Consider the following 21,913-nt stretch of genomic DNA (forward strand, 5'->3'; position numbering starts at 1 on the left):
AATCTTGAATTTTGGAGCAACCTGAAGTTAAGAATGATCAACCGTTTTTTTTAACCTTTTAAAATTTCTGCAGAGGAGGGATCATGCAGGTCAGACATCCCTGAGGGATCATGTTCTGGGGTGGGGGGGTGCCACAGTCCCAGGTTAGGACGCATCCATCACGCAGCTGCTGAGGGGCACAAGTATGTTTGAAGAACATTCAGTAGCCTGCCTTTGTCCTTGGCATTGCTTTCTTATCCATGTGAAATGATACATACCGTTTTAGTTCTTGTTCTGGTCACAATAATGTACCTTTAGAAGTGTTTCAGTGCTTAATAAAGTTTATTGGGAGGTTTTTCTGAGATGCTAGTAAGCCTCCAGACCAAACTGTCAGTGTGTATTGTGGTTTGCAGGCAGAACTGACAAAAAGTGCCTGTTCTCACAACCTCAAATAAGAGCAAGTTGAAAAAAAATAAGATCTGGGTCACTGCTTGTGATGAGTAAGCAGTTACCAGAGTGTCGAGCCTTTTTCCCCCCTCTGGGAAGCTGTAAAGGAACATCATAGCAACAAAATCCCAGTGCAGTTTATTAGGTCTCCCTTGCCTACCAAGTTTCTGTTACAAGTTCCTATTTTGCGTTTTTGGACTGTTATCCTTAACAAGGTTTCAGTTTCTTACTTTCTATGCTTCCTGCTTGGTAGATTTTTTTTTTCATGTGGACCACTATAGATCATATTAATCTATGGAGTGTTTCACTGGAGTAAAACTGGAGTTTTACGGAATAAAAGAACAAGCTTAACAGTGTCAGAAAGTTACAGTAGACTGCAGCACTCAAGTCAGGGCAGTCCAAATGAAGATGGAAATTGTAGCCCCAAAAGTTAGCGCAGTGTAGTTTTAACAGATTAGCTCACTAATTTGTCTTTTCCTTATCTTAGGTCCAATTTGCAAATGCAATTGCAAATATGAAGAAGAGAATGCTGACTGACGGCAGCAGAGGTGCAAATGAACTCTTGAGTTCTGTGTTCTGCTCTGACTTGGCCGCCTCTCTGTCTTAGCTCTCTCATCTATAAAACAGATAGGCTGGCCAGGTGGCATCCGCTTTGATTAGCGTTTGTAAAGTGCTTTGATCACTCAAAGTCCTCTTTTAGCACTAATTACTCCTCGAGTGTATTCGTGCGTGGAAACGAACAGGCAGTCCAACTTCTGCTAGGAAGGATAAAACGCAGGCGGCAGAGGGAGGGCTGAGCCCAGGACAGACCGTACCCGGGCTTCAGGAGGGTGTCTGGAGCCCAGCCAGCCTTCTGCGTCATCTGCCCCAGGAGGGAACTAATTCTGAATTCTGGCAATGCAGAGAGCCTTCGGGCAACGCTTGTATCACAGGTCTTTACAATACCAGCTCTGTGCAAATCTGCGAGGTGTAAGCCTACACGCACATGGATGGAGCAGAATGAAAGGCAGTGGTGCAGGTGAGCCTCTGCCCCCCGGAGTCAGACTCACCACACCACACACCACACCACACCACACCACACGAGAGGAGGTGCCTTCCCCCTGCCCCACGCAGAGGGTAGCCTGCACCAGCCTGCTCAGCTTCCTAAAGCTTTTACCCCCTTCTTACTTCTCAACAGAAACTTGCAAGCGGAGTATGACCGTTTGAAGCAACAGCACGACCACAAGGGACTGTCTCCACTGCCGTCCCCACCAGAGATGATGCCAGTTTCTCCACAAAGCCCCCGGGATGCTGAGCTCATTGCAGAAGCCAAGCTGCTTCGCCAGCACAAGGGCCGCCTGGAGGCCAGGATGCAGATTCTGGAGGATCACAACAAACAGCTGGAGTCGCAGCTGCACAGGCTGAGGCAGCTGCTGGAGCAGGTGAGTTCTCAGGCCTTTCTTCTAGATCTCTGTACAGTCATTCTCCAAACAGGGTGTGAAGCATTATCACTAACAACAACCTACCGAGAAATCACATCTGTGGAGGCTAGTCAGAGAAAAATATTAAATTGTTCTACAGGCTGCCAGTGAGAAGGTGAAATCATGTTTCAGTATTCTTATTTCATCTTCTTCCTTGTTTTATTTAGAATTTAACTCCATTGTTTGCATTAATGTATTTACTTAAAAACAGAAAATTTTGTGTTCCATGGAATAAATAAAAAATACAGAGAAATAAAGATTTGTGCAACCGTACTGAGGTATTAATAACAACCTCTTCTGGTTTTCTTCAATTTTCAGCCACAGGCAGATGCCAAGGTGAATGGTACAACACTATCGTCTCCTTCTACCTCTTTGCAGAGGTCAGACAGCAGCCAGCCAATGCTTCTTCGTGTAGTTGGCAGCCAGACTTCAGAAACCATGGGTAAGATAACAAACTTCAGATTGTCATAAAAAATAGTTGAGTCCCATTTTCCGGGGAAAAAAAATCCTTAAAGACAGAAAATACTCTTCTCTCCTGTTTAGTTCAAATGAGACATTTGCAATGTTCTTCAATGTCATCTGGCTGTTTATAATTTACATCTTCATTATGGTTCAGGCTTTTGCCTTTGATCATGATGCACTCAGTAGCATGGATATTTTGACATTAAACACAAAGCTCAGCCAGGGCTTGAGTCTTGAAAAAACAAATATGACTAAAAAGCTAACTATTGTATTCAAACTGACTTTCAGCTGCTAAGCATGACATGGCTGATTTAGATGTACATAGTATTCATTATGGCTAAGAGATTAAATGTATGATTAATCATCCTCATGTTAACTGATATGATCTTATTTTTAATATGTCATGGCTCAATCAGTAGGATTGAGCTGTCACTCATCGGCAGTGCTCATCTAGTGTCTTTTCTAAATAGCACATCAGATCTGATAATGAACATCATATAAGTTGTGGAGTAAGGTTAAGTAATAATATTCTGTAGCTAGAGGCTGGAATTACTATTTTGGTACTTTCAGTAACTGCTCTGTAACATTTTCCTAATTTCCTGTCTGGTATATAATTAATAACTATTGATTACTGAGTAGTAAGGATTTTCTGCTAGTAAAAAAGCAATCAACCGTTGCAGCATCTTTAAGCAAATGTGCTTAAATTGCTTTAACAGGATAATATTTGAAGTCTGACGATAATATTCAGCTTCATATGCAGAATTTTATTTAGTGTCTTTAGAGAGTGGCTTTGGGGAGAGCGAGAGGCTTAAGTGAAAGCTTTCCTCTTTACTGTAGTTAGTGAAACAGTCGATGACAGTGAGAAATTGAATGGGAGGGGACATTCTGCTCTGTCTGAAGTGCCATTGTGGTGGGAGATGCAGCTTGTTCCGGGGCTTTTTCTTGCACCCTGAGCACAGTCAGTAACATCAGCCTGTGCAGTATCAAACAAGATGATTTCTGTACACCCTACAACAAAAAAAAAGTGAAATAAATTGCACATTTAGGAATGCTTCAGTTAAATCCTGGGGGTGAGAGTACAATCACATGTAACAGATTCCTTTGGACCTTTCTTTAATCATGTTACTAGTGAGTAAATATTTTGCTATGTATGGCATACACAAAGTAGACAAAATATATTGGTGGAGTAATTTGCATTGGCTTTCTAAAGAAATGTCATTAATTTTGTCACATAAAATATGTTAATTAAAATACACAAGAAAAGATGAGAAGACAGTGGTTGCCAGCCATCTTATTAAAAGTCTTGTAGTTTCATGTTTTATCCTTTAGTAAGACAAAATACACTATTATACTTCTTTTCATTTGACTCGCTAAAAAATTATTCCCATTTAACTTGTGAGACTGGAATTAATTAATTAACGCACATATAATCATATAAACCGCTAAAACTTTTTTAAGGCAAATATTTAGAAATGACTTGGTTGTTTTTGTTTGTATTCTATTGAGCCAATATGTGGAAGGACAGTGAGATGTTGAATCGTTATCAGTATGATCGTGTTGAGACTCAGCAAAGCAACACTGTTGGCAGCACAGAGTGAAGCTTATAAAAAGAATTACTAGCCGAGCTAACAAACCACAACTAATTCAGTTTGTCGAGTCTCCTTTCACACCAGACAGCTTTGCTGGCTAGTCTGAGAGTTTTCTGAAGCGTGACTTAAAATATTTTTGAATTGTGAAAGGAGCCAGAGTGATGTTGTAAATAATGCTCCCATGCAGCAGGCATGTGCTCAGTAATGAGGGAGTTAATTTTTTTGAGAAAATACTGAGGGTCCTTAGGTCTCTCAGAGAATGAGGTAATGTAATGTTAGCTTTTATATGTTTTTCTTTGTGAAAGGAGACCTTGGGTTTTCTTCTTTGAATGTAGACCCATTGCACTTCTCTGTCTCTCTGCTTTCTCAAGGAGAGACTACTGTAAAAGGTTTTCCACCAGCAGTGTTGTCCAGCCATTTGGTAAAAGCAGCAACCCAGATCAGATCCTAATTTACAAACAGAAGAGCTTATCCCTTGATAACCTGAAATACAGCTGGGCAAGTGGAAAGGTTCTGCTTTTCTTCTCATGGAGTCTTAATGGCAAAGTCCTGATCTTTGGCCCTTCTCCCCTAGTAATGTAGGAGCAGAGGAGGTTCTCCTAGGCATGTAAGCCAAGAGGCTATTGCTGAACTTTAATTTGTTCAGGTACCACCAGAATATTTGACACCCAGCCAGCTCTCTGAGCCTTTTGTAGAAACACGAATGGGAAATACTGTGTTGGGTAAAGAGGTAATTGGGGTCTGAAGGTGTCTTTATTTTTGACATGTCGCTTGGCTGATGTCTTATTTTGTCATTTACAAGGAAATGCTCAGAAAAATCATCTAAATGAGAAAAAAATAAAAATAATGCGTTTTAAATAAAAAATACAGCAGTTTTGAGGGTTCACACAGTTCAGTTTGTGTCAGTGCTTACCAGGACGTTTGGAAGTCAGTACCCCTCCTCAGTTGTTCTTGGCCAGGACAGCAGAACCACTGCCCTCTCTCTTCTTTTGATCTGTAGGGCCAGGTGGCTTTCCACAGGCATGCCAATAAGGTCCTCAGCCCGGGTAGAAGCGGCAAGATCTTGCTCTGAGTTTTCACCTTGCCATTACTTCTGCTAAGGCACCTCTGTCGGTGCAACGCTTGATGCGAAAGTAGCTCATGGTGTGAGTTGATTTGTGTGAAACCAGCAACAGTCAAAAGCTGAACAAACTGCAAGCAGTCTCAGCAGCTATTTTTAGACCTTTAATGGAATAAAAGAAGCTGATATGAAGACCATCACTTATATGAATTAAGTGCTTCCTGCAGACACTTTACCCCACCTCTTGTACTGGAGTGGGAAAAATTACTCTTGGTCAGTAATAACTCTTGTGAAACTCCTGGCCCTAAGGTGAGGCCGACACTAAGCCTAGCAACAGGAAGTATGTGCAGTCCTGAAGTGTTCCTTTAGCATCTCTTTAGTAGGTTTCCCACTAGCATGGAGCACCTTGGTGTTTAAAGAATGTAAATGCTAACAGAAAATCAGGCAGTCTGTTACTCAAGTTGAGTAGGGCAAGACAGATTAGAATAAAGGGTCATTAAGTCATTTTCAAAATAAGGATGTACCTCAGGCAAAATTGCTTTGGTGTTTTAATAAGAATAAAAGAAATGTAGTAAAAAAGGAGAATCTCACTGAAAGTATATCCTTTAGGTGTATTCTTTTTTCAGATGCTTTATTTGTGTTGGAGTCTAGGGTCAACAGTAAAGTCAACATATGGATTTTAGTTATCTGAAACCATGAAAAAAAAAACCCAGTAAAAATAAAATGTATTGCATTTCCCATTAAGCTGCTGCCCTATAATCAGGTTATAGAAATTATTCAGTGGGAGAAATGTATTTCACTTTATTAAACTGCTGCTAAACCCTTTTACAGTACAATTGAATGTTCTTGGAGCGCCAATCTGATGCAATTAAACTGTCAGAAATATTAATACTGATGCAGATGAGAATCTGGGTTTCTACTGATCTACGCAGCTAGGCAAAGCAGTGCTAACATGAATCCAGCACTATTAGAAAGCTGCTCAATAGCAGCACTCACAACAGCAATTTCTTTTTCCATTAATAGAATAAGAGAAGCTGAAACAACGAGTGTCATTTATGGAACTAAATGTTCCTAGCAGACATTTTACCCCACTTCTTTTACCAGAGCAGATTATTTCTTAAATCCCTTTTCATGAATTAAAGTCGTTAATTGTTTAAAATTCATGGTTTAATTTCACTTAGATCCTTAAAGAGAAACATAATGGTCAACAAAATTCACCTTTAAAATTTTGATTGTATGCTAAGCAGAAGATGTGTTTAAGTGAACAGCCTCAGCTTCATGAAGGACATCAGCAATAGGGAGCTGTTAGCAAATGGTTTTGTAGTGGCTCTCATGCAGTGGTGTGGATTTGCTTTCCAGGCGAGGATGAGCTGCTCAGCCCTCCCCAGGACACAAGCACAGGTTTGGAGGAAGTGATGGAGCAGCTGAACAACTCCTTCCCCAGCTCCAGAGGTGAGCGCTGCTGCCCATGGCAGATGAGAGGGAAGAAGATAAAAGTGCTTTCTGTTCCTTGATGTTTTCAGGGGGTTGTGTTTTGGTTTCAGGCTTTTTGCTGCTCTTTGTTTTCATTTTAACAATAGCTGTAGAGAAACCTGTCTTATTTAGAGTTGAGAAGCAGCCTGCTCCTCCTTTACCTTGAGCTACCGCCACAGGTAGCCTTTGCCAGTTACGTGGATGAAAGAGTGTCTGGCTGAGACTCTTTTTTCCTGAGCATTTTCTTCTCTTCCCTTTTGCCATGTTCCTTTTCTCACAGCTTCTCTCCTTTTCAGTCAGTCCCCTTGCTGATTTATTTTTACTACATCTTAGCACATTTTTCTTCTGTCTTTACCTTTCTCCAAGAAGAATCTGGTTTGAAATAATATTAAAGTTCTGAGTCAAAGTTCTTGACCTTGTAGCACTTGGGTCCAAAGTGATGGAGGAAAAACAAGTGGGATGTTTGTTTGTGCACTGTAGGCTATGCTTGTGCATAGAGCCACAGCATTTCTTTCAATGTTTCCTGTTGTTTGCTAAAGATAAGCATTTGTATCACTGGGATTTATTTGTTCAACCTTTTTTCATTGAAGAAGGTCTTTTCTCAGCCCAGAGAAAATACTCTGCTGCTGAGAAAAACGGCTTAGATTCCTAGCAGGAGACGGGAAGTTTGGGATATTACCCGTTGCTGTGAAAGAAGGCTCAGACATAAACCTCTTGGTGAAAGCAAGCCCCGGTGTCTGTTGACAGCCTGTTAAGTGGATTTCAGTAGGGGCATAGACTTACCGCAGGGCTCCTTACACAGGTGTCACACAACACCCCGAGGTTCTTTAGTAGATAAATGCGTAAACCATCGTGCTAGACTTTAAGTGAAGTCAAGTTTTTTCCATCCTTTGATTTCAAAGCAAGCTCAGCTCTCACCAGGCATTGTGTGTAAGCAGTGGAAGAGGACGGGGCAGTATAAACTGCATAAGATCTCATGCTATAGATCAAAAGATGGAATCATTTAGAGAGAGATTATTGAAGAAAATCTAATACAATGTATTGTTAACTACATTCATCTCCACCTCAACGTTATATGAAGAAGTTACATGTCTAGCCTTCATTTTGCCTACATGTTATCAGAGACAACCAATGAAAAATCTTTCAATGGATAAAAATGGACGTTTATTTAAAGTTATTTAAAATGTACACAAGGTTGCAACAGACAGTGCTTTCTTATCAGAGACCATCATTTGTGTAAATGTTTTGTGTTTGGGAGATGATCTTGCAGAATTGTATGTGTCTAGATGTAAATACCCCATATGTTAAAATGGGGCACAGTCTTTGCTGGACATCTGAGGACGTCTTCTGTCCTCCTCAGCCAAGCCGTGAGGGGAGCTTCTGGTGCAGCAGCCAGGAGCAGGCACAGGCGGTCAGGCAGAGTCAAGCTTCCCACAGGACTTTTCTTCTGGACCTGACCAGATTCTGTCGGGCTGAGACAGAATCTGCCTCTTCCTCTCTCTTTGGCTGCACAAAAAGATTAGTCCAGCTGGGAGAAAAAGTCATTCACTCTTTGGAGAATTGTACCAGGTTTTGGCTAAAGAGATTAGGACCTCAATTAGGTTTCTCTGTTCTTCATGCATCTTTTGATGCATTTGCACGAATGCCAGGTTTGTATAATTGCTTTTGGTTGAGGAATAGGAATGGTCAGGCCCTCTGTGAGAAATAGTTTGTCCTATAAGCAGTGTAAATGAATTTCCACTCATCGGTTGATATAAAAGGCTACTGACATCATCAGTTTTGCTGAGGTCTCATGCAAGCTTCAGGTATTGGAGTTTTCTTCTACTCCCATTTAATTAAATGATATTCACTGATACCCGCAGAAACAAAGCTTACATCCACAGCTAATTTGCCGCAGCCTCGTGCAGACTGTCATTGTGAGATGAAGGATGCTGCAGTCAGTCAGATTCCACAGGCGTCAGGGATATGACTTAGGATTTACAAGACTGCAGGAAGGAGAAAGGGAGGCAGGGTTGACTGGTCTCAACAAATCACTGAATCGGGGCCTTTTTGCTGTTGAGAGGTGCAAATCTGTATCTCATGTTTCCAATCTGCAATAAAAGATCAAAGTGTAATTGCAAAAGAGTGAAAGCAGTTTGGCAAAGCAGCCTGAGAAGAGGGTGTAGTGTAAGGATTCAGATGTGATGGAAGTAATATTTTATTTCTTTGCATTACAGGTTGCATCAACTCTCAAGCTATTTGTAGGTATCCAGGAAACAGAACAATAAGCCCAAACAAGTGATGAGCACAGATCTATAAAGAGTATATTTTCTTATATTAATTCTTATTAAATAGAATTTTTTAAAAAATGTCAGATGCAAGAAACTCAGTCATCCCAGGCTGGCATTCAGAAGTGTGTTGTGATATCGTAGCTTATGAGATATTATTTGAAAGGTGAATTCAAACTACTTGGGTAAGGTGGCACCACATGTGATGCATACTATCTTTAGGAATTAAAACTAGAAGAAACATGGAATAAATGTCTAAGATTGACTAGTACTAGAAGTAGCTTTGTTTATTTCTGTACAAATGCTGTAGAAAGGGAAGTCTGCTGTGATATTCAGAGACCATACAATTCCAGGAGAGCTACAAAGGACACAGGGCAGTCATCAAAACCTTACCTCGACTGAAAATGAGAATAACAAAATGAAATCCAGGAAGGGAAAAACATCCATCCAAATAACCTGAAATTTATACATGGAATCGGTTGGGGAAATGTAGGGATGTATTAAAAGGCCTAGGAAGTTGCTGGCAGGACATTAAATGTGGATTTCCTTTGTGGCCTGTAAAAATAAGCATGTTAAATTTCAAACTAACTGTCTAGCTCCAGCATGTCACAGCATAGGCAGTGATACTCCTTTTGAATTAGGGATATAATTCTGGATATCTTATTGCCATTGGGATAATGACAAATTGGACGAGTGCAGAATAGTATGACAAGATCGGAGTGGACTCCCAAGGCTTTGGTTCATGAGAAAAGTTCAGAGCTGAATAAGCAGTGAAGAGAGAAAAGGAGCAAATATCTGTGCTCGGGTGCACAAATGTAGAGTTGAACATCACAGGATACAAATTAAAACTAAAATATTTAGTCTAAATATCATGGAAAGCATCTGAAGAATAAGATTTTCTCAGGTTGAGAAATAGTTGTCTAAAGCAAGTAGCAGATCTCAGGTGCACTAACTTGTGTTCCTATATACCTTTTATAGGTTTTTTGTTTGTTTCTTCAATTTAACCTTTTGGCAGTTCTTGGCATTTCCTAAGGAGCAGAGGACCTCCATGCTCCTTGCACAGCTGACTGTTGGTGCCAAACGCTGTTTCATTTCTGGAGAGGGAAATTCTGCTGAATACCTGATGATTGCTGTGTCCTAAAGGAATTTTTCTTTCCTTTTAATCTACAAGGTTTCCCATCCATTCCTCTTTCAGTTTGCTGCTCCCAGCAAATTCACAACTGCTGCAGCTGCTTCAAACAGCTGCTGTGCTAACTCAAAACAGATGTCAAAGCCAGAGGTCTGACATTTAGTGGAAATCTACCATTAAATACCACCTCAGTGGTTTATTTGACCCTGCTTGATAATGGGCCACAGAGGAAAACATTTTCATGCTGTATTTGTGCCCAGGCTATTAAATCTCCAGGGAAGTGGTTCACAGTTAGAAAGTAAGATTGGCAGGCCGGTATTTTTAAAGCCAAATTCATATCTCGAGCATCAAACAAGTTGCACTGCTCCTGGTGGATCTCATGGTGGACTGGGCTGTGTTTTGTGGTTATGGTTTTGGGGCAAATGCTTTCCATGAATGAAGCTCAGAGAGGAGTTTAGAGGCAGAGGTTCTTGAGCTAACTGAAGTTGGCGAGAGAACTTCCCAGGCTTTCAGTGCAGAGCCCTTGCTGGTGGATAATGAGAAAGTGAGAGCCAAGAAGTGGTTAGAAATGAGACCAAGATGGCTTAGAAGAGCTAAGAGGCCATGACATCACATGGAAACATTCGGAGAAGAATCGGTACTCACCGTTATTGTTTAAGATGGTATTACTTAATGCAGTTGTTGTGCAGTGAAATTACAAGAACTCACAGCAATAAATAAATGGCACTATGAATAGCACCATCTTTTGCAAGTTTTGTTTTACTTTTCTCTCAGTCACATAAAAACACACCAGATGCATTTTCTCCTCCACTTTTGCGTCAGCCAGGCTCTGTCATGAATGGGACTAATGTCCTAAGTAGAACCAGCAACTTCGAGCGCTGCAAATAATGCAGTTTCTCTTATTCTGACAGCAAAAAAGAGTCTTACAACGCAGACTTTTCTTTTCACACTTTGCTGAATCAATGGAAGAGCGCCCTGGAGTTGTTATACTGTAGTTTATTCTGGAAATACTCTTCCAGTTGAGCTATGCTGGCCTCTTCTTGACTGTGTCCCCTTCTCCGTGCTGTGGTCCTACATCCCACATCAGTGAGCCCGGACAACTGAGATCCCTTAGCACTCCCCTGTGGCACAACAGCGCTGAAGTGACTGAGCCTCTGCAGATTTCTGCTGGCATAGTGATGAGGAGGACTAGGTCTTTCATGACTTGTAATGCTCAGTTCTGATGTAAACTAAGAATACGTTAATGAATTTAACAAAACTTAAAGGTGCTTTTTTTTTTAAGAAAAGAAGCTGTTTGCAGATGCAGATCTCTCCCCTCTGCAGCCCATCCATCCCTCTCCTGAGCTGAGTGAGGGGCAGTGCGGTAGATGCTTTGTGCTCTCTGCTTTGATCTGACTCTGCATAGATGCATGAAGTTTTTATTGGTGCCTCTGCTTTCAGGTTTGATTTGATCACTCTCTGTGTACCTTTGCGTGTGATACAGTGTCATGTAGATTTCCAAAAAAGAAAAAGAAATAAAGATTCTTCTATTTTGTAAGGACAGGAAATCTTGATTTAAGCAGGAATAATACTAAATAATTACGCACCCGTGGATTGTGTATCAGTATTTTGATGCTTTATAGAATACAAATTTTCAGAACTGCAGCAATACAGACAATCTTCTTCCTCTGCAATTTATGCCAAGCCATACTCCTTGCCTGAAAACTTAGAGACACGCATTCATTCATATGCAAAGAAGAAAATAAAGTAAAATCCATTAAATCCTTCTTAATCTTCCTCCAAAAGAAATTAGCTGTTACTGTAGTAGTGCTACTCTCTCTTGCAGTTAACAAATTCCGGGGCTGATTACTCACCACAGACTTTCCTCACCAGCTGTTTTGTGTGGTGCAGAGCTATCCCAGTTACCTTTAAATGCATTCATTTTCAAGCACAAGCCAGTCTGTCTCATGTAGATATTTACATGAGACACTGTGCAGCTGCACTTTTAGATGCCTGTGCAGATAGATAGGCATTTCTTCAGACCTTCAAAAGGATCCAGTATTTTGCATGTAGGCAGTTCCTTCTCTCCCCTTGACCCAAGCTAAACTGTCTTCTGCTGGATCTCGTTCATGCCCCAGGACTCTTGCACACCCAGCTGTACCACGCTGCAGTTTCTGGAGGCCTTAGGCAGACCACCTCCTCATCTAAACCTTGGGACTCTTCCTCAGAAGAAGACCAAAGTATGCAATGGACTTTATATCTTCATTCTCAAGGACTTTCTGTAACATGATTTATATCGGTGAGAGGTTATCATCTTCCCTCCTGGGAGCCATTTTTTTTGTTAGCGTTCATAGCTCCTGGTAAAAGTGCCAGAGGAGGTCTCAGGCTGTGTAGGCGCTCATCTAAGTCCAAGAGAGTTAGGCAAGCCTGCAAAGTGACGTCCTTAGAACTGAAGCTACGCCTCTCCTAGCCATCAAGCTGGCTTTGGTACCTCTGTGCACCGCCAGCACGTGTGGTATAGACATAACCTGAGTCAAGGCTCCCCTTAGGACCAGAATAAAACCCCACATCCAGAGCATGACTTCAAACCTATTTTTATCATTTCTAATAGTAAGTATGCTTCTGAGGAGAGGGAGAAGGGAAGGAAGGGAGTAAAACTTCTCCCTCTGTTGCATAAATTGTAACCTTTGCTGTCCAGGCCCTTCACAGGTTGCCCCGGCTGTTTCCGTCGCGTGGAGTTAGTAGCTGAGTGGTGGCTCTGACCTGTGGTGGTCAGTGATGACATTCCCTTCCTCTGCCCTCTGCTCCTCTCCTTCACCACCTCTGCTCAGCTTTGCTCTGTTGCTGACCCTTGTTCTGCACCTTGTAAAATACCTGCAAAGCTATTTGTTGTCTTCCTTCCCTTCTCCTGGAGGCTGCCATACCTAGACAAATACTGGACAGCAATTAGGTTACCGTTATGCTGACCGGGATGTTCTCCTCTATATATCTGTCTCTCTCCCTGTTGTCCCATACATTGTTTACAATTACATCATTTACAACAGCTCTGGGGCAAAGATCGTCCTCTTTCTTGAACAGCGTCTGCTGCAGTGACTTTCTTGTCTCAGGCTACAAAGTCTGGCCATACCGGTGCCCGCAGTAATGCACTGGTGACAGTGGGATGCTGCTTCTGGAGACAGCAAGCGTCTTACTGTCACTGGCTGTGCCATGGGAAGGGAGGTGAGGGGGTGTTTCTGCTGTTGATTGACACCTGGCTTTTTTTTTTAAAAAACCAAATATGCTATGATAAGTGTTTGAGAATAATCGGTATGATCAAAGTGTGGCGTCTGTGAAGGCTCGTCAGGAACATCTTTTCAGCTTAACCCATTAATGACTCCTCCATTTTGGCAGTACAACTTGAAAGTCATGAGATACTTTACCTTTTTTCCCCTTTTACTTGAATTTTTTTTCTCCCTTTCCCCCTCTGCCCCCTCAATTTTACAATGCTTGCAGATCAGCTTGTTGAAAACATCTTTCAGAATACATTTATTTTGAATGTGAGCATGTTATATACCCGTCTACAGCTGTAGGTGTAAAATACATGTGTGTGTGTGTGTGTACACGTATGTATATATGTGTGTATACCTGTATGTATGTATGTAGGCCATAATAAAATGTAAAGTGTCTGGATGAATTGATTTGGCGTTGGGGAAACATGATTCTACCACTAATACTGATTAGTAGAAGTACTCAGATTGAGGAAATTTGGATGTTCAGAAAGTGAATTCAGATCTTCTCTGGCATCCTCATCCTCAACCGAAAGGTCTGCAAGTTGGTTTTAGGACTTTTCTCAAGAGTTCTTGCTAGGTTAAAACCAAGCCACGGATTACAGAACTGTTCTTGAATAAATCAGCTCAGAATCATCAGTGGATTTCAGTGCACTTTCAGTCTTTGTTTAAAGCAGAAATGCTGTTATTTTATATTAAATTCCTACATGGAAATTGAAGTGTCTCTTACAGTATAAAATATATATTCACGTGTGGTTTTTTCCTTTCTTTTCTGATATTTCTTCCACTTCCTCTCTCTGTTCCTAAAGGAAGAAATGCCCCTGGAAAGCCAGTGAGAGAGGTTAGTGAGACGCAGGCTCACTGCCATGGCTTCTGTTTGTCACAGCTTGCTTTCTGTGCCCAGCATGCGTGTGACGGCAGCACGGGTTTGCTTGGGCTTGGTGAAGGGCGGGGGTGGTTTTATTTTGCTTTGGGTTTTGTTTGATTTTGCTGAGTGCATTTCCCCATGTGTGCTCTAACAGTAGCGTACCTCTCAACTTTCAGCGGAGACAATGTCAGCTCGGAGATCTGCATTGTCTTACATCCTCCCAGAGGTGGAAACTCAGGAATGGGGAGGAGAAAATAACACATTGAAACTAAGCCTCTGTGTGATAAATGCGGTCAGCAAATATGCTGCAGTCATTGACACGCTCCGTTGTTCTTGTATGTAAAGCACAACAGGGAGACCCATGTCTCTTGCTGTTCTGCTTACATACTCACAATTGTATTTACGTATATGTGCCGATATACCATCCACCATCTCCAGTTATTAAATAGTTCTTTTCTTTTTCTTTAGAACAGTGAGAGTTGAGAGGTATAAGAGATTCAGGTGTTTTAATTCCTGATATACTATTGCAGAATGAAGAATGCTACTAACATTCACCAGCTCCACGGTGTTGTATTTGGCAATGCAAATGGGCGATGGTTTTCACTGTGCACTTCGGACGTGGTTGGTTTGATTTTGATGCAAAATAGATTTTAGAATTTGTACATCACTGCTTGCTAATGGAGGAAAACGTTTTGCTCTGTGTTGTCATCGCACCTTTGAAAGTATTTCCAGAGAGCCTTGATTTTTCCTCTGTGAAGCTGCTCCTCACTCGCCAACCAGATACAACATTTGAAAGATGAATTCCTAGCAAAAATTATTATTAAAGATAAAATATTCAGAGACTACCTGAGTGCAATTGCAAGTAGCTGTGAAATGACCTTTCCCGCACGGAGGATGTTCGGTGCGGATGAGGCAGAAATTGAAGGGTAACCCAGTTTGCAAACTTCTGCTGGTGCGGAGAGGGGGGCTCAGGGAAACACACCGCGCTGGGGTTTTTAGCAGAGCTGTTGTGAACCCCTAGTCACTGACAGGCTACCCTGGGTGAGCCAGGATTTGTTCTCATGCGGGGCAGTGCCTTCAAATACAGTGGTTCTCTGCATGGGCTCTAGGAGCTGGCACAGGTCCAGCTACTTCGAGGCATAAGATCCTTAGCGCAGGTTAAGTCTGTCCTCAAATGGCAGGTCCTCTCACGTGGATCAAAAAAGGGTGCTTGGGATGTCATCAACAGACTGCACCAGTCCAGAAATTTTCTGGAAATTATTTCATATTCAGCCCTGCATGTTCTGGGCTCATGCAGTCTGAGAATTGTTCTCCACTTCGGCAAAGCAGGTTGTTTTCCACTATCTTCATTCATATTTATGCATACTATTCAGAAAAAGCTGCTGCTGCTAAGGTCATATTTCATACTTAATATTAAAAAAAAATTAGAAAAGCAGACATGTCCTACCTGATCAGATTCCAGCCACTTAACCCTAAAAAAGCTGACCTCAGTGAATCACTCCAGTTATATTTGTGCTCGCTGACAGTTCCAGAGGGGGACTGGTAACTTGCAGAGCTGAATATAAAGTGCAGTGCTCCGCCTGCTTATGAACTGTATGAGCTAAGGTATAGAACAGCTTTTGCTTTATGTGTGAATCCATTTGCGCAACGGTAGATCGTGCGGTTTTAAACCCACCCTGCCAGGTTTTGATCCCATTACTCACCTTAGGTATTGTCTTCGTGTGTAATCCCACGGATTTTGTGGCATTACTCAGTATGAATAAGGGTATCAAAACCCAAGCCACCAACAGGAAGGATTTTTCTTTTGTCAGGGAAGGGTTAGAAATCTGTGCTGCTGAAAAAGGCACTGCATTGTGTTGGGGTTTCTTAATTTACTTTCTATCCATTCTTTTGAGTCTGAATGTTCCACATTTATTTCTCTGACAAGCTGTAGTGTAAGATTGATACTCAGTTCCTGCGCCCTCACCCAAGGGCCTTAATTCCAGTAGAGCCTCTAAAGCGAATTCAGCAGATGGGAAACGCATCATTCTGTGTGTGACCAGAAGGGATGTAGTTAGTGTCTGCAGAAATAGGTGTCTTCTGCTTTCAAAGCAAATGCACCTGTGTTAATATTCCCTCTATTTTATAAGTCTTAAGTTAATACTGTCCATGTCCATTTTGAGCTTTATTGCTGCATTCCAAAGCGTGTGCTAGTTTTTTTACTACATGGTAGCATCTTTCAACCTTTCGGTGCCTCAAGCATGGAGAAAACTTTTTCCAACTTTAATGTTTAAAAAAAAAAGAATGGAATTAATGCCTTCTTTGGTGACATTACTTTAAATTATGAATAATAATGAATGAAAGCTATGATTTAGATTTTCGTAAGTACTTTTAGGACAGTATTTTTTTTCATTTGCTTCTTAATTAAAAATGTCAATGTCCTATCTTTCAGTCTTAGAGAGGGCAAGTATGCAGTATTCAATAGAAGCAGCAGAGCTATATAGAAACAGTGAATTTGAGCGCTTATTTTTAGGTAACAAGCATTGTAGAAGAGGAAGCATTCATCGCACACATACAGTACCAGGAAATTACTGTATATGTTGCTCTCAACTATTTGCAGTCTTGACTAACCTAGCTGTAACTCCCACGTGCAAGAGAGGCAAGAAAAGTGCTGGCGGTGCACTGACGCCCAGCTGAGGGTTCTCCAGCGGAGTGGCTGGCACAGCTATACTACTGCCCGCTCTTCTGGCCCGTCGGCCCGTCCTCCCGTCCCGTGACTGTCCCAGGGACTGCAGTCCCCAAGCTGATGTACTTTACAGTCCAGCTATTAACGTAAACTGCAGTCAGCAGTGGTTTATGGTCATGCTCTGAGCTGTAACCTCAGCTGGCTCAGGAGGAGACACATGACTGTTCAGTTTTTCTGCAGATGAAATTAAGACCTGTGCTAGAGAGGGAGCGTGGATGATGTGGGGAAGAGGGACTCACATCTCCTTAATCACCCCAGCACGCCTCTGTGCAGCTTTTGTGGAGGGAGATCAGATTTGAAGCATGGTTATTTCAAAAATATGGCAGCAATTAACAGAGAAAAGAAAAAAAAGATTAGCAGACATTCCTGTAATTCTTATGCATTAAAAGAATACCTAGGGATCCCTAGATGCATAAGGTCGTCTTGGCCCATGTTTTAGTTGCCTGAACAGTTTAGCAGTTTGTACATACTGCAGCATACTTCTGAAAGACTTTTTAATATTTTTGATTGAAGTTATTCTTTCTAGACCCAACCTCTTTCTATAAAACCAGCTTGCCTTTGTTACCTTTACAGCTCTGTATCTGACAGAACAAACCATTATTAACAAATACTGATTTTTTCTGAAGATGGGGTTTAGCAATTTGGGTTGCTCTAAGTCCATGGAAGGGTGATCACTCTTCCCAAGTTGGGAATGAGCAGTGTTGGAATCCCTGAAGAGCCCTGGAGTCCCGTTGTTGTTTCTAGAAACAACAGATCTCAGCGGATCTGAACGAGAGCCCATGATCCCACAGGCAGCAGTGCTTCGCACACCTGGGTAGCCTGTGTCGACTCTCACGACCGCCGTCTCACGTCTGTAGGTTGCCTCAGGTGAGGAAGAAAAAGATTATTTAACGCCTAGAGATTTCTTGAAAGTAGTTTGCAGGGTCAGGATGTTTGTGGGGATGCTGCAGGTCACTCCGGTTGTACCAGGGTTATTCCCATGCAGCCTTGATAGCACATGCTGCAAATGCACCTGAGCCGTGTCAGAGTTTCAGGTAAGTAGAGCAAACTAGTGGCAGTTACCTGTCTGTTTACGTAAGCATCTCCCATCTAAAATATGTTCTTACTTTCATATGACTTCATCAGATTTTCACTCTCCGTGGTGTAATTTGCTGGATTGATCTCAGCCTGCATGGTGCCAGTAAGAGAGATTATCCTCTACATCTACAATAAATGTGGTAGCATACATTTACTTTAAACTATGTTTTGACCAATACTTGGCAGGAGTTTTTCATACGCTGTTACTTGACGTGCTGATGAGCAAATTACAAGATTTTGCTTGAGATAGATAGGATAACTATACATTAATGATTTATGGATGAAATTGCTGTTTGATGCATTTGTTTCTCTGTTCATTAGTGCCACTAGCAAAATGTCACCAGATTAGAACCAAGTATTTCTTTGTGTCAGCAAACTGTGCCACGCACAGCACCGCTCACTATCACGTGGGCAGCTTGTTGAGTAGTTATCATTTAGATACAGCCTAGCTGTGTGTAATGAATGCTACATTTAAAAAAAAAAACCAACCCACAACTTTAAAAAACTAGTATTTGAATGTAAAAGGTGGTGGTAGTTCTCCAGAAGAAACAAACTTCTCTGACTGTTTCTCAGGTCATGTTTTTCTATTCCATAAATGCTGATGAATATTAGCTAGCGGCACTCTAAGCTCCTGTGTACTGTGGAAATGTCAACAGTGCATGACTACCATAACGTGAACATTTGGAAGAGGATGGTGAGCTTGATTTGCCCCACAGGGAAGGTTCCTGTTGTTAGAGAAGACAGTTGTGGCAGGAGAGACACCCATCGTGTAGGGGGGCAATGGTAACAGGCTCCAGCACGTTACGGGTAGGGAAAGGTATATGAAAGGTGTATCCTGGATACTCTGGTCGTGTCCTTTCGTCATTGGGTGCTCCTTCCTCAAGGACCATGGCGAGGTCTTGGCATCCAGGCTAACGCAAAGCGTTCCTGGGAAGCAGGGTTGTGGGCAGATGGTGTTGCACCTCCCATGTTTTGCCAGACAAATGTTCTATCGCGAGTACTCTCAGGGAGTAAATCAAATCCCTCAGACCATAGCCACATATAGTTTTATTAAGTAATACTTCCCCTGTTATAAACTTGCTGTTGCTGGCACTCTGCAGCTTGGGGACTTCTTGAGTTGGAGGTCACATGCATTTCTTTGCATCTAAATAAATCTTTCTTCAGTGATTATTTTCTAACTCCTTTTTTAACTCATTTATGTGTTTGGCCTCAACATCAGCCTGTGGCGATGATTTCAGTAATACAATTATGTACTGTGTGGAGTATAATTTCCTTCTGCTTGTTTTAAGACCTTCTGTCTGCTCGTTCCTCCTTGTCCTTGCAAGAAATCTTGAACACTCAGTCCTTGGTTTGGATGCTCATCTTGTAGGGTGCCTAGATCTCTGTCATGTTCCCTCTTCAGTCATATTTTTTTCAGGAGGGAGGCAGCAGATGGGATTCAACTGTTTAGACTGTGATCTCTCTATTGTTTGAGATGCCAGAGGGTACTTGAGACGGTCATAGAGGGCTGCAAATCTGACACAGGACTTGCAGGAGACCCACACTCTTCTGAAAAGCAGCTGGAGACCAGGCAGGGTACGCCAAGGGCCTAAAATGGCAACTTGTGGCAATTTAATCTCCGTACCTTCAAGTCTGTGTAGTCTCTAGTTGTGTTGAAGCCATTTCTTGCTGCTGATCAGCGTTGCTACCTTTCCTTTCCCTTTGCAGTGGTGGTAAAATGAGTGTGAGAAGTTACAGATTTTGTCTCCAGAACTGTACTCTGCATTTCTTCTTCACTTCCGTGTAGGACAGTGGTTACGGGTGAGGAGAAATGCGCAAATGAACCACTGTATAGTAGTTACTTGGTAATCGTGGCATCTTTGGTTCTGCTGGACTGCTGCAAAGGGTCTTTTAAAAACCGTTGAATAAACTGCAGCCGTTTAGTTTGGTCATCATTTTAGGTATCCATGCAGGTATCCTGCTGGGACCTCTTGGGTTTAATGATTTAGTTAATCACTGCTGATCTATTTGTTTCTGTTTTTCTCCTTGATAGAACATTAAATGGTCAAACACTTGCAGCACCAGCTGGAAACTTTTCTGTGATGTCAATGGATTTAATCGTTGCTTTTGGTGAACATTCATAATGATGCAACTTCATCGCTACAGGGGAGCTTTTGGGAACACAAACGTGCTGGCTTATTGTCCGTGTAGTTTACCATAGCCATTCAAGTCACTATTGCTTTTAAATGTTCTGCAAAACTGGCAACTTTTACTAACGACAGCGTATTATACTCCTCCAGGAGACTTTTGGAAAGAGTACTCTCTGGTGTCCTCCACTGGGGATGGTGTGAGCGATACATGGAGAGTGATGGATCTGTGCTCGGCCTTTTCCGTAAAGTGTTCCTACCAATCTGCTGCCGTGTCGTCTTCTTTTAATTTCCTCTTCTTTGACTTTCTTTTTCAGGCCACAATGTAGGGAGCCTTTTCCACATGGCAGACGACTTGGGAAGAGCGATGGAAACCTTAGTGACAGTGATGACCGACGACAAGGTGTTAGAATAGCAAGATGTGTTTTACAACTTCAGGCGTCCCGCATGGTTTTTATAATATTCATACTACAAAGAGGATTAGACTGTAAGAGTTTACAAGAAAACAAATCTATATTTTTGTGAAGGGTAGTGGTACTATACTGTAGATTTCAGTAGTTTCCTAAGTCTGTTACTGTTTTGTTAACAATGGCAGGTTTTACACGTCTATGCAATTGTACAAAAATTATAAGAAAACTACATGTAAAATCTTGATAGCTAAATAACTTGCCATTTCTTTATATGGAACGCATTTCGGGTTGTTTAAAAAAAATTTATAACAGTTATAATGAAAGATTGTAAACTAAAGTGTGCTTTATAAAAATAATTGTTTATAGAAACCCCCTTAAAAAACCACAAAAAAAAAAATACTGAGGCAGTACATTTGTTTAGTTTCATTTCAGCTCTGCAGCTGCATCAGAGAGATTCATGTCCTGTGTTCTTTTCCTTGCCTATCAAAAAGGAAAAAAAAAAAAGAAATATTTCCTGCAGCGACACCAAAACGGCCAACTTACATTTCTCATTGGCTTTGTCTGACTAGAGCTGGCTTAAAAAAAAAAACAACTCCTCAACTTCCAATGAAGGTAGTTATGTCACCTCTTTCCGATAAAATTAAGAATTATGAATTACACAGCTAGTTTGCAATAATTAAATGAAAGAGCACATTACATGACAGAGCCTGCAAAAAATTAATTTAAAAAAAATAAAAATAAAAACCCCAGAAGAAAGAAGGAAAGAATTTAATGACCATCCTATGCGCCAGCGTTTCCTCTGCTGACTAAATTCCTGAATGCTGTTAGTAAAGGAACGTAGAAATTGCCTTACCAGATTTAACCTTTGGACCTCAGTGTCCAGTAGCCCACTGGCCGTGGCCAGCAGCCAGTGCTTCAGCAGGAGCTGGGTACAGCTGCCCCCACCCGCTGCCGCCGCTGGCGTCACCTGTGCCGCTTAGGAGAAAAGAAAGGGAGAAGTTCCCTCCCGCCCCGCTGTGGGATCAGCTTCTGACCCAAAGCACAAGTAGGTTACTCACAGAGCATCTTCGCTCGTCCAGCTCCCACTGCTGTTCACGAGCGTGAAGCTCCTCGATGCTCTGGCCGACAAAACCAGAGCTTTCCACAGTACGTGTCTCAGCCTGCTACAGCAGCCGGTCCCAAGGAACTGTACCGCCGCGAGCAACCCTTGGGAGAGGCTGTAGAAGAGTTACTGCTGTCCTTGCGCGTGTATGGTGATCAGGTGAAGGTAGCCACACTGCTCCATGAGATATTTATCGCCGAAACAAAGGTCCTGGTCCTTTCTCCTTCCCCATTTCTCTCTACAAGTAATCCCGCACAATTCACAGTAACGTGAGAAAGAGAGGAACTGATAGCGAGACAGATTAGCCAGCTTGCCTGCAGTTTGTGAGAGGTAGGTTTGGATATGAGGTGCTGTCAGCAAAAGCTTTACCACTTCATTTTCTTAACCAGCTTTTAATTTTACCTTAGAATACGTAGAAACACACCATCTGACTTTATATTGCAAGAGTAAAAAAATCTGTTACCTCTTCTTGTATGAAGTGTAATTAAACTTGG

At 41.8% G+C, this 21,913-nt stretch overlaps 1 protein-coding gene across 14 annotated transcripts in view; it reads left to right on the forward strand.

The window, feature by feature from the left end:
• Positions 1-21,061, forward strand: part of DMD (dystrophin) — a 1,313,294-nt gene extending 1,292,233 nt beyond the window's left edge. For 10 of the 14 annotated variants that reach the window (XM_054840966.1, XM_054843533.1, XM_054842637.1 and 7 more), the window contains 4 exons: positions 1,604-1,847; positions 2,205-2,328; positions 6,357-6,449; positions 20,225-21,061. In XM_054840966.1, coding sequence (XP_054696941.1) covers positions 1,604-1,847; positions 2,205-2,328; positions 6,357-6,449; positions 20,225-20,322 — 559 coding nt within the window. In that variant the 3' untranslated portion in view covers positions 20,323-21,061. Of the gene's footprint in view, positions 1-1,603; positions 1,848-2,204; positions 2,329-6,356; positions 6,450-6,520; positions 8,680-13,920; positions 13,953-20,224 lie in introns of those variants that run through there. The other 4 variants (XM_054847883.1, XM_054801340.1, XM_054802200.1 and 1 more) reach the window with 2 other exon arrangements.
• Positions 21,062-21,913: the final 852 nt, after the last annotated feature.

The sequence above is a fragment of the Grus americana genome, chromosome 1 (assembly GCF_028858705.1).
Source record: "Grus americana isolate bGruAme1 chromosome 1, bGruAme1.mat, whole genome shotgun sequence".
Classification (NCBI taxonomy): Eukaryota; Metazoa; Chordata; class Aves; order Gruiformes; family Gruidae; genus Grus; species Grus americana.